This window comes from Marmota monax, unplaced genomic scaffold (genome assembly GCF_021218885.2).
Source record: "Marmota monax isolate L192 unplaced genomic scaffold, Marmota_monax_Labrador192_F-V1.1 WCK01_AAM20220418_F8-fsc00024, whole genome shotgun sequence".
Taxonomy (NCBI): domain Eukaryota; kingdom Metazoa; phylum Chordata; class Mammalia; order Rodentia; family Sciuridae; genus Marmota; species Marmota monax.
The window spans coordinates 18,433,799-18,455,236 of record NW_026695224.1 but is presented as its reverse complement, the minus strand read 5'-3'; the positions used below and the strand labels follow the sequence as shown (position 1 = coordinate 18,455,236).

The following is a 21,438-nucleotide window of genomic DNA, read 5'->3' as shown; positions in this document are numbered from 1 at the left end:
TACAAAATACATACTTAAAAGGCACGCCCATAATGACCCTCCTCCTTCAGCCACACCCTACCTGCCTTCAGTAAGCACACCCCACCATCCAGTTAATCCCTTCAGGTGATTGATTCACTGATTAGGTTAATGCTCCCATGACCCAATCATTTCTCCTTCTTACATTGTTTCACACATGAGCTCTTGGGGGACACCTCACATACAAATCGTAACATGATGTTAAAATAACTTCTCTGATCATAAAATTACATGCAGATCATAGAAAACTTGGAAATGCAAATAAGAAGGAAAAGAAAAATTATTCACAATTTCATATCCTAGAGGTACATATCTACTAGAAAAAGAAAATTATTGGGATCTGACTGTAAATAATGTATTAGGTTTTGCTTCACCTTTTTTTTTTTTTTTGCTTTACCTTGAATTCAGTTCAAGGTGATCATGTCACAACATGATGTTTAATGGCTGACCAGCACTGTTTTATGACTTTGCTATAATTTACCTAACTAATCTTTTATTGTGGGACATTGACATTGTTTCCAGTTTTTTGCTTTGTGAGTAATACTGAACTTAGCATAGAGGCAGATACAGCCTGTGCTAGCCTCTGAGGCTAATCCTTAGAAGGGGGATTGCTAGGCAGCCTGGAATTGGGTTGTGAGGATCAGAAATTCAGTGGGTCACCTCTAGGACAGTGGGATTTAACATAAGGATTCTTGACCTGGGAGGTTCCTAGAACTGAGACAGGTAGGGACTTCAGCTGTTTCTAGCCCAAAGTCGATCCTCCAGGACCGGCTTGGGACACCCCAGAGGGACAGAACAGTAGAGTTGGATGTGGACACCGAGGCAAGGGCCCCTGGGGCGGGGAGGGATGATGGGGGTGGGCTGGGACTATCACAAGCCCAAGGTCCCAGCGTCCTGGGCCCGTTACTCCTGTGACTTGAAATTCTCCGTGTTAGCTGCAGGAGACCTCAGTGCCCCATCCTCTGGAGAGGGATGGGTGACTAGGTCCTGCCTGTCTCTCCCCAGTTAGAACCTGGCACCAAGGAGGAGAAGAATCGGAGCGTAGGCGGGTTGGGCTGTTGGACTCCGCGGCCACCTCTCTGATCCGGGTTGTCTGTCAATGTCCAGGACCCCTAGAGCCTGCAGTCTGTCAATATGTCCCGGCACGCTGCTGCGGGATGAGTAGGAGGTGACTCTGGAGCGGAAGGGGGAGGGTTGGCGATGTGGTTCAGGGTTGAGCATTTGTGGACACAGCTCGCCCCCTAGTGGTCATTTCCCCATGATAAGTGCGCCGTGTTCGGAGGGTGAATACTGGTCCAGCCTCCAGCTCCCAGGTCTGGGGAAGCCAGGAGGCCAGATCCAGCCCGAACTCTACTCTAACTTACAGGGTGGTTCTGGCCACATCACACCCATCTCTGGATCTCATTTTGGTCATCTGTGAAATAGAAAAAGTCCTGTCTGCCTTATAGATTTGGCCTGGGGTGGGGAAGGATTCTAGCTGCCATTCCTCTTTGCCCATTTTGATCAGCCTGGGAACCCCGGAATGGTTTGAGCATGCATGTGCGGAAGATCCTAGAGAGCACTGGGTTTGGTGCTCTTCCATGGTGCTGGCTAAAGCCTCCAGACTCAGGGTGGGCCCTCAGCCTCCATGAGGATCTCTCCTCCTGCCTCTGGTTAAACAGGAGCCAAACAGAGGAGATGGATGGAGTGGCCAAGAACTCAGAGCCAGGCCCCACTGGAGGGTTGGAAATGACAGGCACTGTCTCATTCGGAGGTGACTTAGGGCCTGGGCGCTTCTGATTTGAAGCTCACTTGATGCAAACAGCTTTTTCTCTTTGGGCATTTGTTGAAAACAATCAGTACTGACTGCTTAACAAAGCGGCTATGTCTAGTCAGGGATAGCAGCTGGGCGAACAAGGAGCTGACCAAAAAATTTAAAAGGAAAAGTTGAGGAATGAGCTGTCCATGGAGGGTTTTGAAAACTTTGGCATATTCTCAGGACTCTAGAAGTCCATATATGTGTAGGACTGTGTGTGTGCTAAGGAAAGGCCCTGCCCTATTTGCCAATTGCAAGTGGTGTTGCAGCCCCAGGTACCTGAGGCCCTGCCTTCAGCGTAGACTGTGAGCAGGAGGGCTGGGGTGTGCATAGGGAGTATGGGAGGATGCTGGGCAGAGAGAAGGCTGGACTCAGTGTCCCTTGTTATTTTCTGTTGCAATCCATTTTCTTGGTGATTTGAATGTTCCCTTTCCCACTGGGTTCATTTGATAATGTCGGTGGCAGTTGTATGTGTACCCGTGTATATGTATGTGTCCATGTGTTCATATACGTGTGTGTATACACACGTGTATTTGTTTCACATGAGCTCTCCCAGCTTTAGAAATAGAAGAAATTCAAGATTTTTCTTTATTTAGGTATAAAAAAAATACAGTACGTCTCATTCACCAGTGTGGCCAATATATAGTCATTATCTGTAGAGCAATTACTACAATTACAGAAAATACAAGGTTACAAGAATTGTTTACTCAACTAAAAATCCTGAATTAAAATTGTTAACCTAAATATCGACCTGCTTATTATGCAACAACCCTATTCTATATGTTTGTGAGGGCTACGAACTTGTAAGTATTATTAGTAAAATAATTATGAAAAATTAATCATTGGTTTAAAAAGACGTCAGTGTTACCTACAGTGCCTGGCAGTGTGAGGGGCCTTGCAGGGGAAGGCGGCTTGATCTGTGATGAAGGGTGGGCAGGAGAGCTTGTGTCCTCCCTTGTCCCTCTCCTCATCTGAACGCCACTTCCACAAGTGAAGTGAAAGTGAAAAGTTCCACACGCAGCTTAAAGTGGGCAATGCACAGGTGCTGCCAAGCTTGGGCAGGGCAGGGGCCTCGCCTTCCGCAGGGTGTGCCTGGGGGTCAGTTCCCTGAGATGTGGCAACCACGAAGCGTAAAGGCAAATGGCATGGCTCTGTCATACACTCACATTTGGGTTTGGACATTGGCCAGACTTGTTGAGGGCCACATCTTGGTTGCCTCTAAATCAAGAGATAAGTAGATGGAGAAAATAAAGGGGGAACTCGAGTGACCTGTTGAGGCAGTGACAGGGAGGGCTCATATGCTCCAGAAACATGTGCCCTCTCACAGGCAAGCCTGGGTGGGTGTGGATGAGTGTCAAGTTGGGGTATCACCTACACCAGAGGCCCTCCAGAGATGGTGGGTAAATGGAGGTGGCCCTCACCCTATGATCTGTCAATCTTAGTCTTCACTGTCTCTCCGGGATGAATTCACAGTTGCTTCAGGTTCAACAAGCCACTTCCCTGAATTTGGCTGACCAGGTTAATGCTCTGTACAGCACAGTTACTGGAGTGGCAGGCCAGTGAGGTCACCTCAACCCAAGGTCAGGAGCTGCCAGGTGGCCCCTTCTTTCCTCTTGTCAGGCTTGGGGAGGGGCTGGGGAATGATGGGGCACTGAGAAGGCATGAGGGAGTCACAGCAGGCAGGCTGTGAGGGCAGGCATGATGGACAGGCTTAGTCTCCTTTGGAACAGGGCTGCAGAGAGTCTTATCCCACAGGTCATGCCATCCAGCCCTGTCACCAGGCAGACAGTCACCAGGATCTCACCAGCCCACTTCCCCCGGGACCTCTGGGGAAGACCTCCCAGCTATTGAGCACGATATGCTTTGCTTGGCAGCTTTGCAGAGCCAGAGTAAGTCTTTGGATTAGATGTGTGGTCTGGGTGCCAAGCCCAGAACTGACTTTCCCAGCATTTGGGGGTAGCCATCACTGATATTTCAGAGACCTGGAGTTTGCTACCCTGGGGATGGTGAGGTCTTTGGTGCCCACCAGAGAGGGTGCTGGACTGGAAAGTCAGTGCCACACTTGGAAGGCTTGGTGCCTGGTGTCTGAATGGCCTGGGCTGCAGTGGGTTTGGGTCCCCAGGACCAGAGGGCTATGACCTCTAATACACCAGCTCCTCCCGGGGGTCGGAGCCGTATAGCTCCGCCAGCATCTTGAACCTGGGACCCCAGTCATTGAGGAAGTCGTAATCAATATCTGAGTCAGAGGAATCAGTGCCCAGGGAGCTGAGCGACTCGGCGATGGACTCGGAGCCCTCATAGCCATAGATGTGCAGTGTGTCGTAGGGGGGCCCGCCTCCATCCTGGTCTGCCTCGTCCTTCTTCACCTCGATCATGGTGGCCATCTCCCCGGGCCCGCCGTGTCCCCCGGGCGCCAGCCGCGGTGGCTTCTGCACCTGGGTGTAGACGGCGGGCTGGGCGTCCAGCGCGGGCCGTGGGGGCTTGGTCCCGCCGTGGCGCACGGAGTTCAGCACTGACACGTCATAGCTGGTGGTGTCCATCTCGCCGCCGCCCTCTTCGTCGTAAGTCACCAGCTGCTCGTGGATCTCTGGCACGCTCTTACCGTGAGCACGGGCCTGCTTCCGGAGCCGCCTCCGCAGGAAGATGAGCAGGGTGATCACTGCCAGCCAGCAAGAAGAGCGAAGGGCCGTCAGACCCGACTCAGCGCCCGGTGTCCCCACCCCACTCACCTGCTCCTCCCTGCCTCGCTGCAGATTCCAAGGCCAGCCTAGACTCCCAGGGATACCTCCAGGGCTGGGCCAATGTAGGTTTGGATGGGTCCAGGCACCAGGGGGGTCCACCCCACCCCATGGGATAGTCATCTTCCCTCCCCCATGCTCTTGACAGGGCGGTGGGTGGTGTGGTGTGAACAGAGTAGGAAGCCTGTTCATTCTCTTCTGCCTGTCTCAGTCCTTTTTACCTGCATCCTCATTTCCTATCTCTTCATACCTGGGTGGCAAATATTTCCATGTCATCTCCAAAAGGCCAGGAGGTTGGGGCAGAAGTGGGGAAAGAGTTGGAATTTTGAATTCTGAGTCATTATTTTGTTGAGCCTGTGATGATGATAATGGATAATGGTGGTGCTGGCGGACGTGATACTCATTGCACAGTAGCCACCACTCTATCGAGCACCTACTGTATACATGCTTGGGACTATATTGGGCACATTCTCATATGATCTCACTATTTCTATTTTATAGTTTTTCTATTTTATTTCTATTTCTATTTCTATTTTATAGTCAAGAAAACTGATCTCATGGAGGCTGAGCGACTCACCTAAAGTCCTGTGGATCTCCACCCTGGTGGAAACTCTGAGGGGTGTGGCTTATCAGTGTCTAAGATCCCTGAGAAGGGGGTGGACCATGTGGTACAGAGAGTTCCTAAAATTAGGCTCAGGTCATCACCCTGGGCTCTGTCCTGCTCCCCTTGAGTTACTTCACAAGCTCTTCTATATATAAGGAAAGTTGGATGCCCTGGGAGACATCTCCTGGAGTCTCAGTTTTCTTGTCTGTAAAATGGAAATGATGATTTTTTTTTTCCTGCTCTGCTTATATTTGGGGAGGGTGGTTATGAGGCTGAATGCAATTTTATAGGTGGTGGCAATGCCATTTTGTTCTTATTATTAAGCATTATTTGAGGGGTTTCTGGGTCTGGACTCTGTATCATGGAAGCCAGGGGTGGGGCACACCCAGGGGAGCCACTATCAGGAAAGGCCTGAAGCATATACCATGGTGCCCCACAGCATCCTAGTCCTTGTCACTGTGGTGCAAAGCTGACCTGATCCCCCATTGGCTTCTTGTAGGACTGACCCTGGGCTCATCTGACGGCAGGTGAAGTATAGGAGAATTTATCCCCTTGGGAGGAGCCCTCAGTGACTGGCATTACTTTCCCCATCTCCTGTGGAAGGATGCTAAGGGAACTCCATGCTGCTTTCTATTCCTTCAATGGGACAAAGCTTATGGCCTTGGGTAATTTCTGTGACAACTGGTCCTTTATGGCTGTCTTCCTTTCTACTCCAGTCTCCCTCCTGTTTAAGAGATCTCCAAATAAACTACTTGCCCCCAAATCCTTGGCCCAGGGTTTGCTTCCTGGTTCTGGGGAACCCAAACTAAGGCAAACTCCTAAAACTTATGAAGCCCAAACCAAAAAAAAAACAAAAAACAAAACAAAACAAAAAAACCAAAACCAGAAAACAAAAAACAAAAACAAAAACCAAAAAACAATAACCAAAAACAAAAAAACAAATAAATATCAAAGTTCGAGGAGAAATTCTATAAAAGCAAAGAAAATCTACAGTGACAATCTGGAGGTTTTCAAATGTTCCATTTTAGAACTTTTTAATTTTTTTTAAAAATTAAAATAGGTTTAAGTAAATAAATTCCAAGAACAGTGCTTGGCACACAATAAGTGCTCAAAATGTATATGCTGAATGAGTGAATGTGCAAATAGAGATTTTTATTTTTATTTATTTTTTGGTGCCGGGGATTGAACCTGGGGCCTCACACATGCTAGGCAAGTGCCCTACCACTGAGCTCCATCCAGGTCCAAGATACTTTGAAAAGGAGTTGGCTTGAAGAGTGGGGAGGGGTCTTGAGCCCTGCCCCATCCTCCCCTCTTCCTTGTGCTGTCCTTAGTACCCAGGTGGGTGGAACTCAGCATCCCTGTATTCTGCACATGGAAACTTGAGGCCCAGGGTGGTGCACTGGCCCAGGCTTCTTTGTGGGCTGGATACAGCACTGAGCCCGGATCCCTGGCTTCTGTGAAGCCCCCTCAGTGTTTCCTCCCCACGCCCTGGGCACTGACCTGTGATGGTGAGGATGCAGAGGAAGATGGCTACCAGCGCCTGGATGCTGACACCCATCTGGGCGGCCGCCTCCTCACAGAAGGTGAACTCTCCCCACTCGTTGCACTTGCACACGGCTATGGTCAGCATGTTGGTGCTGGTCAGGCTCGGGTTCCCATTGTCCGAGATAAGTATGGGCAGGTAATGCACCTTGGCACGTTCCCGGTCAAACTGTCCATACTTGACTGTGACATTGGCTGTGTTATCTGGAAACACCAAGGTGATAGAATGAGGCTGTTTCTAGGAGAGTCCACCCCCTTGCATGATGGAACATGGGAGCCCTCCTCAACTGCACTAGCCCCCTGCTGCCTGGGCTGCTCCTCTGCCCAGTGTCTCCCTGTCTCATTTCCAGTCATTGGAGCACAGGCCTGTTCCTTCCTAGAGAGGATATTTTGGGCAGTTGCATGGTCCAAACTGAGAAGAGTGGTTCATCTGCAATTTAAAATCCTGTGGGCAACTGATGTGCCAGTCTCCTTCTTTATCTCCAAACCCTTTTCCAAGAGCAGGGGACTTTCTCTTTGGCTCAACTAATTACTGTATTGCTTCAGGCTTCCACAGCAATCAGGAAAAGTAAAGTTTTAAAAAGTCTATTAGCATTGGGCTAACTCCTAGACCTGTGTCTGCCATCTTAGAGAATCCTTTGTTATAGAGGAGATTTACAATAGCAAAAATGATATCCTGATCCCCAGCAGTGAGAGGATGATTGCATTTGCCATTGAGGGTTCTCTGGCCAGTTTACAATTAGGAATATGCTTTGTCTAAACGTTGGCTTCCCCTCCCAGCTCCACTGGTTTCCTGTACATAAGAATCTCCCAGGGAGCTTACACACACATACACACACACACACACACACACCCACACACATTCATTCTCATTCTCTCTCTCTCTCTCTCTGGTTCCTGGCAAGTGTGATGCCAATGGTCAGAGGGTTTACTAAATAAAACAGGGTGGACATGCTCAGGAAACCAGTTGAAAGTCAAGGCTTTTCAAATGCAAGGCAATTACATTTCATTATTCATAATTACACTGAAGTCTTAAGTCTAAATAAAAAATAAATGATATGCCATTGGCACTTTGTGGGAGAAATGAGGGATATTTGACATATAGGATATTCATGTGTAACTGAATCTGAGATACACAGAATCTTACCTTCTGGTTGCATGTGTCTTTAGGGTGGCATTTAAGCTTCTACCCCATGGCAGGCCCTGCCCAGGTGCATTTCAGGTAGACATTAGGAATGGTATTTTTGCCACATTACTTTTTGTGAAAGAGAGCAAAGTGTTGAATGGTCTGTCATTAATTGTCAACACATAATCCCCTTCTCATCCCACAGGAGGCTTCTTAAGACAGGTCTGTGGCTGATCCCTGGGTCTGCTCCTCACTGACAGGGGATGTCAGTGGGCTGTTTCAATATAGGGGTCCTCACAGGCTTGTCAATAAGGAATGGCAGAGGTCACCTCCCCTGAAGATCCTGGGTGAAGGATTGCTTTATTTAAAACTTAGGAGGATTTCCTCTATTTTTTTTCTGAGGAAGTTGCAGATAAGGCCATGAAAACCTTTGCACTTTTGACTAGAATTAAGTCAACTCAGCATCAACGTTGCAGTAAGTGCACATCCATCAGAAGCTCTGATCAGCCACTACTGACCTCATAGTGGCTGACTTTTGGGTTTTGATTGGTGGGTCAGATGTGCTGTGCTGTGCTGTGATTGGTGGAGCAGATCCTGTTTAGGGGCCACCTGATGGTAAGTAGTCATTGTAGCTGAATTAAAACAAAATTCATGATATTCTTGGGATTGAAAGCTTCACAGTTTTGACTGTTTGGGAGAGATCTCAAAGCTCCACGTGGTAGAGCGATTTGAAATCTTTCTGAGGCACAGAGACCCCCCCCCCCACGTGGAGAGTGATTATTTGACTCATTCGTGAATGGACCTAGCTGCCTGCACCCCCTTCTCTATTCTGTACTCCTCTTGATCAGAGCATCTTAGAGGGGAATGGCAAACTATGTGGATGTGGCAGTTTGGTCAAGTTGGCTCTGACCACTGTATGGTTTATATAGTGGAAATTGTACAAAATGTCCTGTAACATAAAAATCCATGTGGGGGACTGCCCCCACTTTCTGGCTTAGTCCTCGATTCTGGTGCCTCAAGACTCAAGTAACCCCATTCCGGACCCTGTCACAAGCCTGCTGATTGCTGTGTTGCTCACCATGATTATCCGTGAGGGTGAAGTTGCTGTCCTCAGTACTCAGGGCATATTTGAACTTGACGTTCCGTGGAGTTATGTCCTTGTCTATTGCAGAGATCTGCACAACCAGCTGGAGTATGGGAGATGGGGGATGGTCAGTGTGGTTTTGGAGTGGTCTGGGGTTCAGGCATGGAGACTTTGGGTTTAGACCTGAGCATGGCTGCCTCTCACCTGCAACCCTGACCTACGTGGTCTCCACAAAGCCACTCTTTCCTCCACTGTCTTTGACCCCTGACCCCGGCTCTTCATCTACACTTCAGACATTGTCTGAGGCTCAGTTTCTCATTTGGAAAATGGGGATGGTATTACTTTGTTACAGAGTGCAGGAAACTCAGTGGAACTGCAGCTGGCTGTCTGCCCCTCAGCCTGCCTCCAGGGGGCACTGCCTCACCCTCCGCCCAACCCAGACTCACCTTGCCGGCCGCCACATTCTCACACACTTTGGGCTCATAGGGCTGGGCGAACATCGGAGCGTTGTCATTCTCATCTAAAACTTCAATGTGGACCTGCACAATGGATTCTTTACCTGTGGGGATCCCTGCAGGGGAGAGGATTGGTCACCAGAGTGGGCTCAGCTGATGCCAACCCCTGGGGGATGGAAAAAGAGTGGAAACCACTCTTTTCCAGGAAGAGGCTCCATAGGCCTCTAGAGGAGAGGCCAGGGGTAGCATTCTGGATGGAGGAAGTGTGGAGGAGGTGGCCGGTAACTCTTTGCACAAGAGGAAGTTCGCTGAAGTATTACTTATAAAAAATCAAAAAGGTAAGCAACCTAAGTGCCTCTAAAAAAAGTTTCAACAACAAAATTCATAATTAGAGTAAGTAACATAATTCATCAAAATAATTAGAGTAAGAGACATAATTCATTAAAATAGAGTAAGAAACATAATTCATTAAAATCCTGTAATTTAATAAGTAATTGTTATTATTCAAATAACAATTCACCCCCTCTCTGGGGGTGAATTATTATTTGAATAATATAATATTATTATTATATTATTGGGACCAGGGGGACCTGGGTTTATCGGGAATATCTATCCTTCCCCTTGAGGGTGGTTGTGATTTTCTCATATAGGTCATGCTGAACCTCCATTTGTCAGAAGTTATACAGTTTTTGGAGAATCTAACAATCTTGAGTTGAAAACTTCTTCAGGTTTTGAATTAAACCCATTAACTGGTGCTAATACTGTTCCCCTCCCCTACAAAAAAAGAGTTTACCAAATGTCTTTGATGAGAAGAATCACGTGGTTCTTGTTACATGCTCATCCTTGGCCCCGTCTCTGATCACTGCTCCAGAACATTGAGGGGGGAGTCCGGGAAACTCTATGTTTAGCAGGTGATGCTCATCACTGAGACACCTACTTAGCCTGTTTTTATAACAGTGCTTCTCAAACTCTGTTGTACACATGAGATTCTGATTCAGTCTGGGGTGAGGCCCGAGATTCTGCACTGCCAGCAAGGTCTCAGGTGACATCGATACAGCTGGCCCGAGGACCACACTAAGGCATGGAAGCTTGATAGCATTCCCAGCCAGGGATGCTTTGCAAGGAGTTTGTAACACCTCTACAGACCTCAAATGACAGATGATACCAGCTTTGAAAGAACAAGGGAAAAAGAGAAGAGCCCGGGGCTGGGGGAAGCCTCTGGAGATGGGGACACTCACCACTAGAATCCAGTTCTTTGGCCTCCACAGTCAGGTTATACCAGGGGTAGGTTTCTCTGTCCACTTCTTTCTCATTGAAAATGTGCCCCTGTTTGGTTATGCGGAAGAATTGGCCTTTGTCACTGGTCCTGCGGATGGCGTATCTGTCCAGGGGAAAGAGTTTCATGGCTTTCCATTATTTTTTTTTAAATATATTTTTTAGTTGTTGATAGACCCTTATTTTATTTATTTATACATGGTGCTGAGAATTGAACCCAGTGCCTCACATATGCCAGGCAAGTGTGCTACCGCTGAGTCACAGCCCTCCATTATTTTTTTGATGAGTATTTTTTTTCCTCAGCATGACAGACGAGGCCCTTCAGAAGCTATCCCTACATCCTTCTCCATCCCCCTCTCTCACAGTTCTGGTTGTTTTCTACCACCCAGAGCATGAGCATACAACATAGAGGGATTCAGGGGAGTGAGACCATGTCTGATCTGAAGGGTGCTGGCTCCGGAATGAAAGGGGTACCTGAGACTATCAGTAGCCCTCTATAGCTGAGCAGGTGACACTCTAATCAACCAGATCACAAAAGGGCTTCTTTTGTGTGTGTGATCAATGAAAAGATAGGAGGGAAAGAGTCAGGAAAAAATAGAAAAGGAGCTGAAAGAGATAAGAAGTAGCAAAGAAGATAAAATTTGTGAAATAAAGAATGGAAAAGTTCTCCCAGAAATCAGGAAGTTAGAAAGTTATGAAAATGTGTGTATGTGTGTTTACATGTATATGTATATATATATATGTCAATATACATATCATATGTATAAAAATAGTTGCTATGACTGAGAAAGATTCCAGAACAGATGGAACAGAAGAAATAACAAAAATATAATAAAAGAAAACTTTCCTGATCTAAGGAAAAACTGGAGACCATAGATTAATAGATGCCATTGATATCAGGCGTGTTTAATTAGGCATATCTTGATGGGACTTTTGAATTTCAAGGCTGTGTGAAGAAACTTTGAAAAAGAGGACAGACTCTCAGGAAAAAAAAAAGAATTCCTTATTAATAAAGAGAAATAAGACTCACCCCAGATGCCCCCATAAAATTAAGTGGGAGAAAACATTGATAGTCTTTTTGAAGGAAAGTGTTTATTACCTGAGGATTATATAAGCATACCCAGGTGATATTAAAATAAGAAGGAAAAAAAAACCATAAGTTTTTCTGTAAATATGCAAGAACTTAGGAAATGTATCACCCACAATAATGGGTCCTGAAATTTGTTTTTGAAAACTTACTCTAAGAAATGTCTCAATAGGAAGTAAAAACCTGGCTTAGGAGGAATTAGAATAAAGCTGTTGATTTCTTTATCATACATAGGAATGCAATGGTGTGTTTGTGTGTGTGTGTGTGTGTTGTGTGTGTAGTGTTTTAACTAGAAAGTATAAATCCAGGAAAACATTTAAAATTTTATACATAGAAGTGAATCTGATAGGTAGAAGTAAAAAATGGATATATTCCACCCAAATATCTAGGAGGGGGAGATAAATAGGTTTATAGCAAGGATGAAGGACAAGAAACAACACCATTACATTTGAGAAATGGGAAGTGTTAAACAAGAACTAAAAGAATTAAGATCAAACATATCACTTATGGTAAAAAACGTAAATAGGTTGAACACAAAGTGTGTCAGTTTAGATGAAAGAGCAAAGCCACGTGCATTCTCCTTTCAAGAGACAACTTAACGTCAAATGACCTAGAAAAGTTAAAAGTAAAGGATGGAAAATTTACATCAGGCCAATAGAAACAACACAAAAACAAACCAAACCAACAAACTCAACATTAGGCAGCATGGAACCGAAGGCCAAATATTCAAGCAGAACAAATTGGGTAATTTCATAGCACAGAAGTTACAAGCCATAATGAAGGTAAAATAGTTGTAAATCTTAGTAAGCTGAATAGAAAAATTAAAAGGCGCAAAGCAAAAGCTTTGATGTTTTAGAAAAAAATGGGCACAAGTACCATTGTTATCACTGTTGTAATGGTTTGGTTATGAGGTGTCCCCCCAAAGCTTCTGTTAACACAGGAATATTCAGAGGAGAAATGAGTAGATGATGGGACCTGTAACCTCATCAGTTCATCCTAGTTTGAATGGACTGATTGGGTGGTAACTGTAGGTAGGTGGGCAGGGCAGGAGGAGGTGGATCACTGGGGATGTGCTCTGGAAGGGTTCATCTTCCCTGTGGCTCCCGTCCCCCTCTCTTCTGCTTCCTGGCTCATGTCCTGAGCTGTTTTCCCCCTCCAAACCCTTCCGCCATGATGTCACGTCTCACTTCAGGCCCAGAGCTTTGGAGTCAGCTGATCATGAACTGAGCCTCTGAAACAGTGAGCCAAAATAAACTTTTCCTCCTCTAAGTTGTTCTTGTTAGGTGTTTTGGTCACAGGGACTTGAAGCTGACTAAAACAATTACATCACAAAACAAACTAAAACAAGTCCAAAACAAACAAACAAACAAACAAACAAACAAAAACAAAACCCCTACCACTTGTAAATAAAAAGAAAAACAATCCAAGTCAATGTCTTAAATAAACCTATGGATCCAAGGAGCAATAAAAAGTGTAATTACAGACTATGAAATAGAATAAAGAAGAAGTCGTCCCCACATTTGTGAGATGTGACTGAAATGCAGGGATAATGTTTTTATCCTTGATAAGAAGGCCTAATACCTAAGGCCTAATAAACATTAGCTTTTCCAAAACTGATACATAAACATAAGTCTTATTGGAATTCAAATGTTTTAAAAAACTAGCTAAAGGATTTTAAAGTTCATATGGAAGGATGAACATTTCAGAATAGATAAAAATTATATAAAACTAAAAAGAAACAATGGGGGAGAGGCTTGCCTTACACATACTAAAATTTAGCAAAAGCTGTCACAATAAAACAGAGTACCAAAGAACTATAGAGAATCCAGAAAGGGATTCAAGTCTACACAAGAACTTAGTGTCCCGGCATGCTGGGGAAATAATGACATTAAAAAATGGGACACTGCTACATCGATGTTCATAGCAGCACAATTCACAATAGCAAGACTGTGGAACCAACCTAGATGCCCTTCAATAGATGAATGGATAAAAAAAATGTGGCATTTATACACAATGGAGTATTACTCTGCATTAAAAAATGACAAAATCATAGAATTTACAGGGAAATGGATGGCATTAGAGCAGATTATGCTAAGTGAAGCTAGCCAATCCCTAAAAAACAAATGCCAAATGTCTTCTTTGATATAAGGAGAGTAACTGGGAACAGAGTAGGGACGAAGAGCATGAGAAGAAGATTAACATTAAACAGGGATGAGAGGTGGGAGGGAAAGGGAGAGAGAAGGGAAATTGCATGGAAATGGAAGGAGACCCTCAGGGTTATACAAAATTACATACAAGAGGAAGTGAGGGGAAAGGGAAAAATAATACAAGGGGGAGAAATGAATGACAGTAGAGGGGGTAGAGAGAGAAGAGGGGAGGGGAGGGGAGGGGAGGGGAGGGGAGGGGGGATAGTAGAGGATAGGAAAGGCAGCAGAATACAACAGACACTAGTATGGCAACATGTAAATCAATGGATGTGTAACTGATATGATTCTGCAATCTGTATACGGGGTAAAAATGGGAGTTCATAACCCACTTGAATCAAAGTGTGAAATATGATATGTCAAGAACTATGTAATGTTTTGAACAACCAACAATAAAAAATAAAAAAAAAAATAAAAAAAAATGGTGCTGGCATTGCTGGCCACCCAGGTAGAATAAAATAAGATTGGACTGAAGTCATACTTACTATCAAATATCACATAGCTCGTTCCAGAGGGTGAAGGAAAGACATCTAGTTAGGATAGAGTAGCAAGTACTTTGGTTTGAACACATTCCCCACATGTTCATGTGTTGGAAACCTGATCCCCAAATTCATATGTTAATGGCATTTGGAGATAGGACTTTGGGAAGTAATTAGGATTGGATGAGGTCAGGAAGGTGGGGTCCTCATGATGGCATTAGTGGCTTTAAAGAAAGAGGAAGAGAGAGCTAGGCTGGAAGCCTGCTCTGTCTTGCCAGGAAAGCCCTCTGTCGTGTTATGATGCAGCAAGGTCCCCACCAGATGCCACGTTCTTGAACTTCTCAATCTCCAGAACTGTGAACCAACCTCCATTCTTCATAAATTACTCAAGTCTGTGGTATTCAGTAATAGGAACAGAAAACCAGGTAAGACAGAAAGTGCCAATGAACAGGACATGACACCATCCAAAAAATTTTTAAAAAACACAAACAACAGCAAATTCAGTATAAATCTGTCTATGTGTCTGTATGATCATAAGGAAAGGTAGGTGGGCCTGGCTGGAGGAGGCAGATCACAGGGGACATGCTCTGAGAGGGTTCATCTACCCTGTGGCTCCTGTCCCCCTCTTTTCTGCTTAACTACAAGCCACTTAACATGAGCTGTCTGGATGTGGGAGTTATCAGTTTTCTTTACAGACCTTTGTACTGTTTCAGTGTGTGAAATAAGCATGTCTTTACTCATGTCATTTTTGGGAGACAAATTTAGCAAAACATGTTTGGTGAAGGGGCTTCAGGTATGTTATCTGATTGGCTGCTCTTTTACTATCGGGTCTCTTAGGTGGGACCCGTGGGACTTGTGGTCCAAAGGACAGGCCCTTCAAAGTCAAAGAGAGATCAGACAGAGCAAGGACAGCTTGGACCATGGGGTTGCCTGGGAGGGTGAGAGCCCAGCAGGCCAGAGGTGTTGGTGGAAAGGCTTGGGCCACTGGCCCTGATTCTTCCACTTCCCATACTAGTGCAGCGGGAAGCCAGTTTTCCTCTCTGATTCTTGGTCTCAACCAGCAGCCACAAGAATATCAGTGCTAGGACTGTCACTGTCATCATCATCAACACGCCCACTGCCCCTTACCCAATGCTGCGCCGGGCCTCATCGGGATCTACAGCCATCACGGAGCCGATCAGAGGTTTCTTCTGGTTTTCCCGCAGCTGGAAGTGGTAGAAGTGTTGCTGGAAGACGGGGGGCTCGTCCACATCTGTGATGTTGATGATGACGCGGGCTTTGTTGCTGCCCGAGATGCCACTCAGGTATCGGAGGTTGATGGTGGGATCGGTGGCCTCGATGGTGAACACGTACTGCCGGATGAGTTCATAGTCCAGGGGCTGCGTGAGGGAAAAATATGCTAACGCCGCTCTAAGCCAAGCATCCTGCAAGGTAGGACTAAAATGACAACTGTTTGGCACTAGAGCCCAGACCAGTGACATTTCTAGGGTCATCAAGACTGGCCAGGTCTAGTGTCTGTTTCCAGCTGCTCTGTACCTCATTTTAGCAGTCTCAGGGCCACACCCCCAACCCTGGCCCTGTTCCTGGTAAGTAGTCTGCTCTTAAGAGGATCACAGACTAGTGGCTTGAGCCTTTGCTCCAAAGGCTTCCCCTGTGCTTGTTATCCCTCAAGCAGCTGTGAGAAGGTAATCAGAGGCCCTCTCAGAAGCCCTCCTAACTGGTAATGCTCTCTGCCTTCTGTTGCTGTGTAGCGATAAACACAGTGGCTGTACTTTTTTGTTTGTGGGTCTTTCTTTCCCACTTGCTGAGAGCTTTGTTGACCCGGGAGGCTCGTTGTCTCCCCCTGGGTCTCTGATCTCCAGTGTGGGGCTTGGCCATAGAAGAACTCAGGCTCAGGACCCCCAGTCCTCTGCATGGCCATTCTGGAGGCACTTGTAGCCCCCTGACAGGACCTCTCCCTCCTCTTCCATATATAGTCTGACATCAGCAGATACTGTCCATGGCCACCTGTGTCCTCATGCACTCATTGTTTCCATGCATGCTGATGACTTTCTACTGGCCAGCACACAGGGAAGACAGTGTCAGAGCAGTGCTCTGTCAACACTTGGTATATACATACCCCACTCCCATCCCCTGCTGCAACTCTGAAATGCGCTCTTACTGTCTCCCAGATGCCCTCCATGGGATGGGGCCCCATTTGCCCACCCGCTCATGAATGAGCTGAGTATTAGCTTCCTTATTTTCACCTGAAATTGCTCCCAGGGCTTCCTAGGATCACTTTCTTTGAATAAGCAACACACACCCAAATCCTTGCCTCCAGGTCTGCTTCTGGGGCAATCCTGCCTGACACACTGGGTCTCAGTCTTCCCGGGCACATAGCCAGTTCTGAGCTGATCCAGAACATTGTCCTTTGATGGTCTCTGGCCCAGGAGAAGCCCCAGGGTAGATCCTATGGCCACTGCAAGCCCCGAGCCCTACATCTGAGGCTGTGGCTGCAGACCCACAAACCTTCATGGGCTTGATGATGCCCTCGTTGCGGGTGGGATCCGTCTCGATGGTGAAGGTGTCCCTGTATTCGCCTTGCACGATGCTGTACTTGGTCATCCTGTTCTGAGGCTCGTCTGGGTCATGAACAGACAGAAAGCCCAGAGGGCTGCCCACACGGATGTCTTCAGGCACCGTAAAGGTGTACTTGGCTGATGCAAATAGAATACCCCAAAAGGCATCGGATTAATGAGATGGATGAGGTTAGTGCTCTTTCATATCATCCTACCATATTTTGATCCAGAAAATGAACACATAAAATAATGATGATGAGAATAATAATACTCCTTAGATTTGGGATCTTAAGGCAAAGGGGTCTATTCTATCTGTTGATTCATCCATTTGTCCATCCCTCTATCCATCCAACACATGGTTATTGAGCACTGACTACACACCAGGCACTTTGCTAGGGACCTATTAGTTGATAAGAGAGACAAGTTGTGCCTTCAGGGAGCTCATGCCACACAAAACAAGGTCACTGCAGAACTGGCTGGTTCTGAAGCTGGCTGAGCCTCTGATTTACATCAGCACTGAAGGATACAATGAATACAGCCAACTAACTCTCTTGTCCAGACCCACCAAGGACACAGGACAGGCTCTTGTAAGATATTTTTTAGGGCAGGATTCAGTTTTAGGTGGGGTAAGGCTCAACCCCAGCTGTAGATCCCTGCTGACTGGCTCATGGGGATTTTCTAGCTGGGGCCGAGTCTCAGGGTCTGGGTTCTCCTGAGCCCATGAGATCTGAGTGAAATTGCTCCTATGTCCTAATGGGACCCTATGCACAGTGATCACATCTAGCAGGGCCTGTGATTTCCCTCTGGTCTATGAGGAGACCATCACCAGGGGCAGCTGGACAGCCTTGGGAGTGTGGAGCAGGACCCATCTTGCACCCAAACATCTTCTCTGGGTTTTAGGCCCACCTGGGGTTGGGGGAGAGGTGGAGGAATTTGGGACACCTCCCTCAGAGTTCCCAAGTCACTGAGTATCCCCCCCCCCCACACACACACGGCCCTAGGGAGGGGCTCACTCTGAGTGAAGATGGGGAAGTTGTCATTGACGTCTTGCAGAGTGATTAGCACGGTGGCTGTGCCTGATTCTCCCTGGAGGCCCTGGGCATCTCGGGCCTCTACCACGATCTCGTACCTGGCCTGCTTCTCTCGGTCCAAGTTTTTGTTTGTGGTGAAAATGAGTCCTGCAAAAAGTAGCCCCAAGAGTCATGTTACTGGAGGAACTTTGAGAAAATACAGATGTCTGGGCTGTATGTAGAGAACCTATAGGTGATTCCACTGTTCAGCCAGGCTGAGAACCATCTGTCTACAGGCTACTATTTTGTGTCCTACCCCTGCTCCATTAAAAATGACCACACAGGATGGTCTAATATTGGTCTAGCCAGCTGGAGCATTGTGTTGAGAAATACCATGAGGCCACATGCAGGCTCAATGTGGAAGCGTTCTGTGATGGATTAATGATGTCTGCCTTGGTATACCATAGGGCAGTGTTGGTGTCTGCTATGTATTTATTATTACTCTGAAAGACACTGGAGCAGCCCGAACAACTGGCCTTCTTGCTCCCAAGATTCAGTCTTTACTGTTTTTTTTTTTTTTTTAAATCTGTTAAATCAAACTAAGTTTGACCTGAGAATTCCTCTGTACTTGCATAATTTAGGTCCTTATGTAACGAAATGCAATCTAACTTAGCATGTAAATGAATTGAAACCTAAATGTGCTTCGGTCAATCCCAGGCTGCCAGATGTTCAAATGTTTGAGCTGTAACCAGTCTAGCTTTTTCTGGGCCTCACTTCTGTTTTCTGAATATTACTTTCCTTTCTTTGTCCATAAATGTTATCCAGACCTGGAGTTTCTCCAATCCTATTTTGATTCTGGGATTGCCTGATTTGTGAATTTTTTTTCCCTCAATTTAACTCTGTTAAATTAAATTTGTCTAAAGCTTTTTTCTTTTAAAAATTCATGAAATGCTATGTGGCTATGCTCTCCCTAGATTTATCTAACTCCAGCTTTGTGGCTATCATAGGTGATGATGAGCAGTCCTATTTTCTGGATGAGAGGAGTAAGACTTCCAGAGGTTAGTAGTCTTATCCAGGGTCTCTAGAGAAGGGAAGTAGCTGAGTTTGGAACGCAGGTCAGATCTATTTGAAGCTGTCCAAAGAACTGTTAACCAGCACTCTCTGCTGTCTCTTGCTCACTGCTTGGGTACCAAGATCCTGAGGTCCCCTGGGTTTGAGCCCATGTCTTGGGTACCTATAGGCTTCCTTCCTCCATAAATACCATCTATACTTTATCTTTCTGCAGGCTATCAATCAATTCCATGGGATAGTGCTGTTTAGTAGTTGTTGACATACGTCAGGCTGGACTTCCCTCAGTATCTGTACCCAGAACATTCATGTCCCCTACTCCCCCAAGCTGGTGCCTGCCCAGGAGGGTTCATCACACAGACCAGAATTATCGATGGCAAAATACTCTTCCCCCTTCAGGACTTGGTACGTGACGGTGGCATGGTCTGACACCGTGGGGTCATCTGCATCCACTGCCGTCACACGCGTGACCGAGGTTCCTGTGGAGAGAGAATTCGGGGGTTTCTGTCTCGTGACAATGGCCCCTCTCTCCATTCCTGGGTGAGGGCAGATGTGATTCTGTTGTTCCTCTGTCCCCATGGGCAGGGGGTTGGGGAAGCCTGCTTTGTTTTCTGAGGAGCCTGACTCAGGACAAAGGGCTGGGACCCACCCAGGCCAACCTGGAGGGGGCCAAGAGCATAGGTGTTTGTGCCTTGAGGGGAGAAATCAGGGTCAGGAGTAGAAGCCCAGGAGAGCAATGGCTGCTTCTCCCTCTCCTGAAAAAAGGTGAGAACAAGGGACTGGGAATGCACACAAAGGAGTGGTGACACATTTCTCATCCCCTTGAATTTCAGGGACCTCACACTTCACAGGAAGTTCTGCCCCCAGGGCTCTGATTGGGGATCCCGGGCTGAGTGGGTAGAGAGGAAAGCTCTTTCCTGGCACCTTCTGGACACTGGGACAGGACTGAGGAAGGAATAGTGACCTTCTTAGGCTGGTGACACACTTTGGGTCCAGGTTTCTGTCCCCCACCTCCGCTCCTACATGACCCCTAGAGATGATTCTTCTTACTTTGGTGACAGAGCCTGTCACACACTCTTGGTGTGTCAGTCCTGGGGTTCAGAGGCAGTGGGTAGTATGTGTTCCAAAGAGTAGTGAGACATATGTGTGTCTCTGATGGCCAGGGCTCAGCCCACGGCTGGGATCAGGGATCAGTCTGTGACTGATCAGAACTCAGGCTGGGGCCAGGTCATAGTGTAGCCTTTAAGGATCAGTTTTTTCAAATCATATAAAGTGACAATTATAACTTCTGCCCTGAACCCACTTCATCCTGATCATGACAGTGAAATGGCTGATATGACAGGAGCCTCAGCCTGGGGAGGAGGGAAGAAGGAGGGAGAGAGACAGATTGGGCACATACCCACAGCTGACATCTCAGGCACAGATGCGTTGAACAACCGGTGCGTGAACACAGGCCAGTTGTCATTTACATCATGAACTTTGATAGTGAAGCTGGAAGGAGGTTCCAGGTTATTGTTGGTTTCCTTGTCTACAATGAGGGCAGTGAGCTTGTATTCGGTGACTTTCTCCCGGTCCAGTCTCTCAAAAGCATACACGTCCCCTGTCTCTGCATTGACCCGGAAGACCTTGCCAGCGGAGTCTCCTTGGAGCACATACTTGGTGTTCTTGCGATTCACGCTAGATTTGATCTAGGAAGGAACAGAATATGAGCTGGGGGGAAGAGCAGTGGTGGTTGGGTATATGTACACATGTGTGTTCATGTACAGAGTGTGTGCACACAGGAGCGTGCACATGTAGGCATCTGCATGTGAGTAAGTATGTGTGCAGGTCTGTGCTCATGTGCACGCATGCATGTGTATTCATGTGTGTATGTAGGTGCTGGTCAGAGATCCTAACTGTGACACTGAGGTTTTTAACAAGAACCTCCACTACTGGTTATTCTCAGCCAGGTCACTGCAAACACCAGCTGGTGTAAGTTGCTTAGCAGAGCCCAATCACCAAAAATGGTGCTGAGGGCACAGTAGGGGCTTAGGAGGTAGCTTTTTGAGTGAAAGAATTTGGTGAATTAGAAGCCAAAGAGTACTTTTGCCCCTTAGAAGACACCTAACCTCAATGACTTGGGATGACCTCATCTGTAAAATGTGGCTGCTGCTGCTTCTGAGGTTGACTTGCCCTCGTGAGTAGAGCACCCTTTTGAAAGTGAGTCCCGGGAAACCTCCTCCTTTGCCCATGGCTTTTGAGCATCAGCTTAAATGTTCAGAAATATTTGTGAGCCGACTGTTAAACACAGCCATTGTTAAAAAACGAAATCTTATAGACTTACCATTAAATAAATCATATTCAAAATAAAGACCACAAATACTCAGAATTTATCACTTCCTAATTATTTTAGTAT

At 46.5% G+C, this 21,438-nt stretch overlaps 1 protein-coding gene across 2 annotated transcripts in view; it reads right to left on the bottom strand.

The window, feature by feature from the left end:
- Nucleotides 1-2,370: 2,370 nt before the first annotated feature.
- Nucleotides 2,371-21,438, bottom strand: part of Cdh5 (cadherin 5) — a 36,712-nt gene continuing 17,644 nt past the window's right edge. For both annotated transcript variants that reach the window (XM_046434643.2, XM_046434642.2), the window contains exons 3-12: nt 20,443-20,731; nt 19,406-19,522; nt 17,979-18,143; nt 16,916-17,103; nt 15,536-15,786; nt 10,601-10,743; nt 9,354-9,478; nt 8,902-9,010; nt 6,656-6,901; nt 2,371-4,472 (exon numbers count right to left, since the gene is read on the bottom strand). In XM_046434643.2, coding sequence (XP_046290599.1) covers nt 3,955-4,472; nt 6,656-6,901; nt 8,902-9,010; nt 9,354-9,478; nt 10,601-10,743; nt 15,536-15,786; nt 16,916-17,103; nt 17,979-18,143; nt 19,406-19,522; nt 20,443-20,731 — 2,151 coding nt within the window. In that variant the 3' untranslated portion in view covers nt 2,371-3,954. The remainder of the gene's footprint in view (nt 4,473-6,655; nt 6,902-8,901; nt 9,011-9,353; nt 9,479-10,600; nt 10,744-15,535; nt 15,787-16,915; nt 17,104-17,978; nt 18,144-19,405; nt 19,523-20,442; nt 20,732-21,438) is intronic.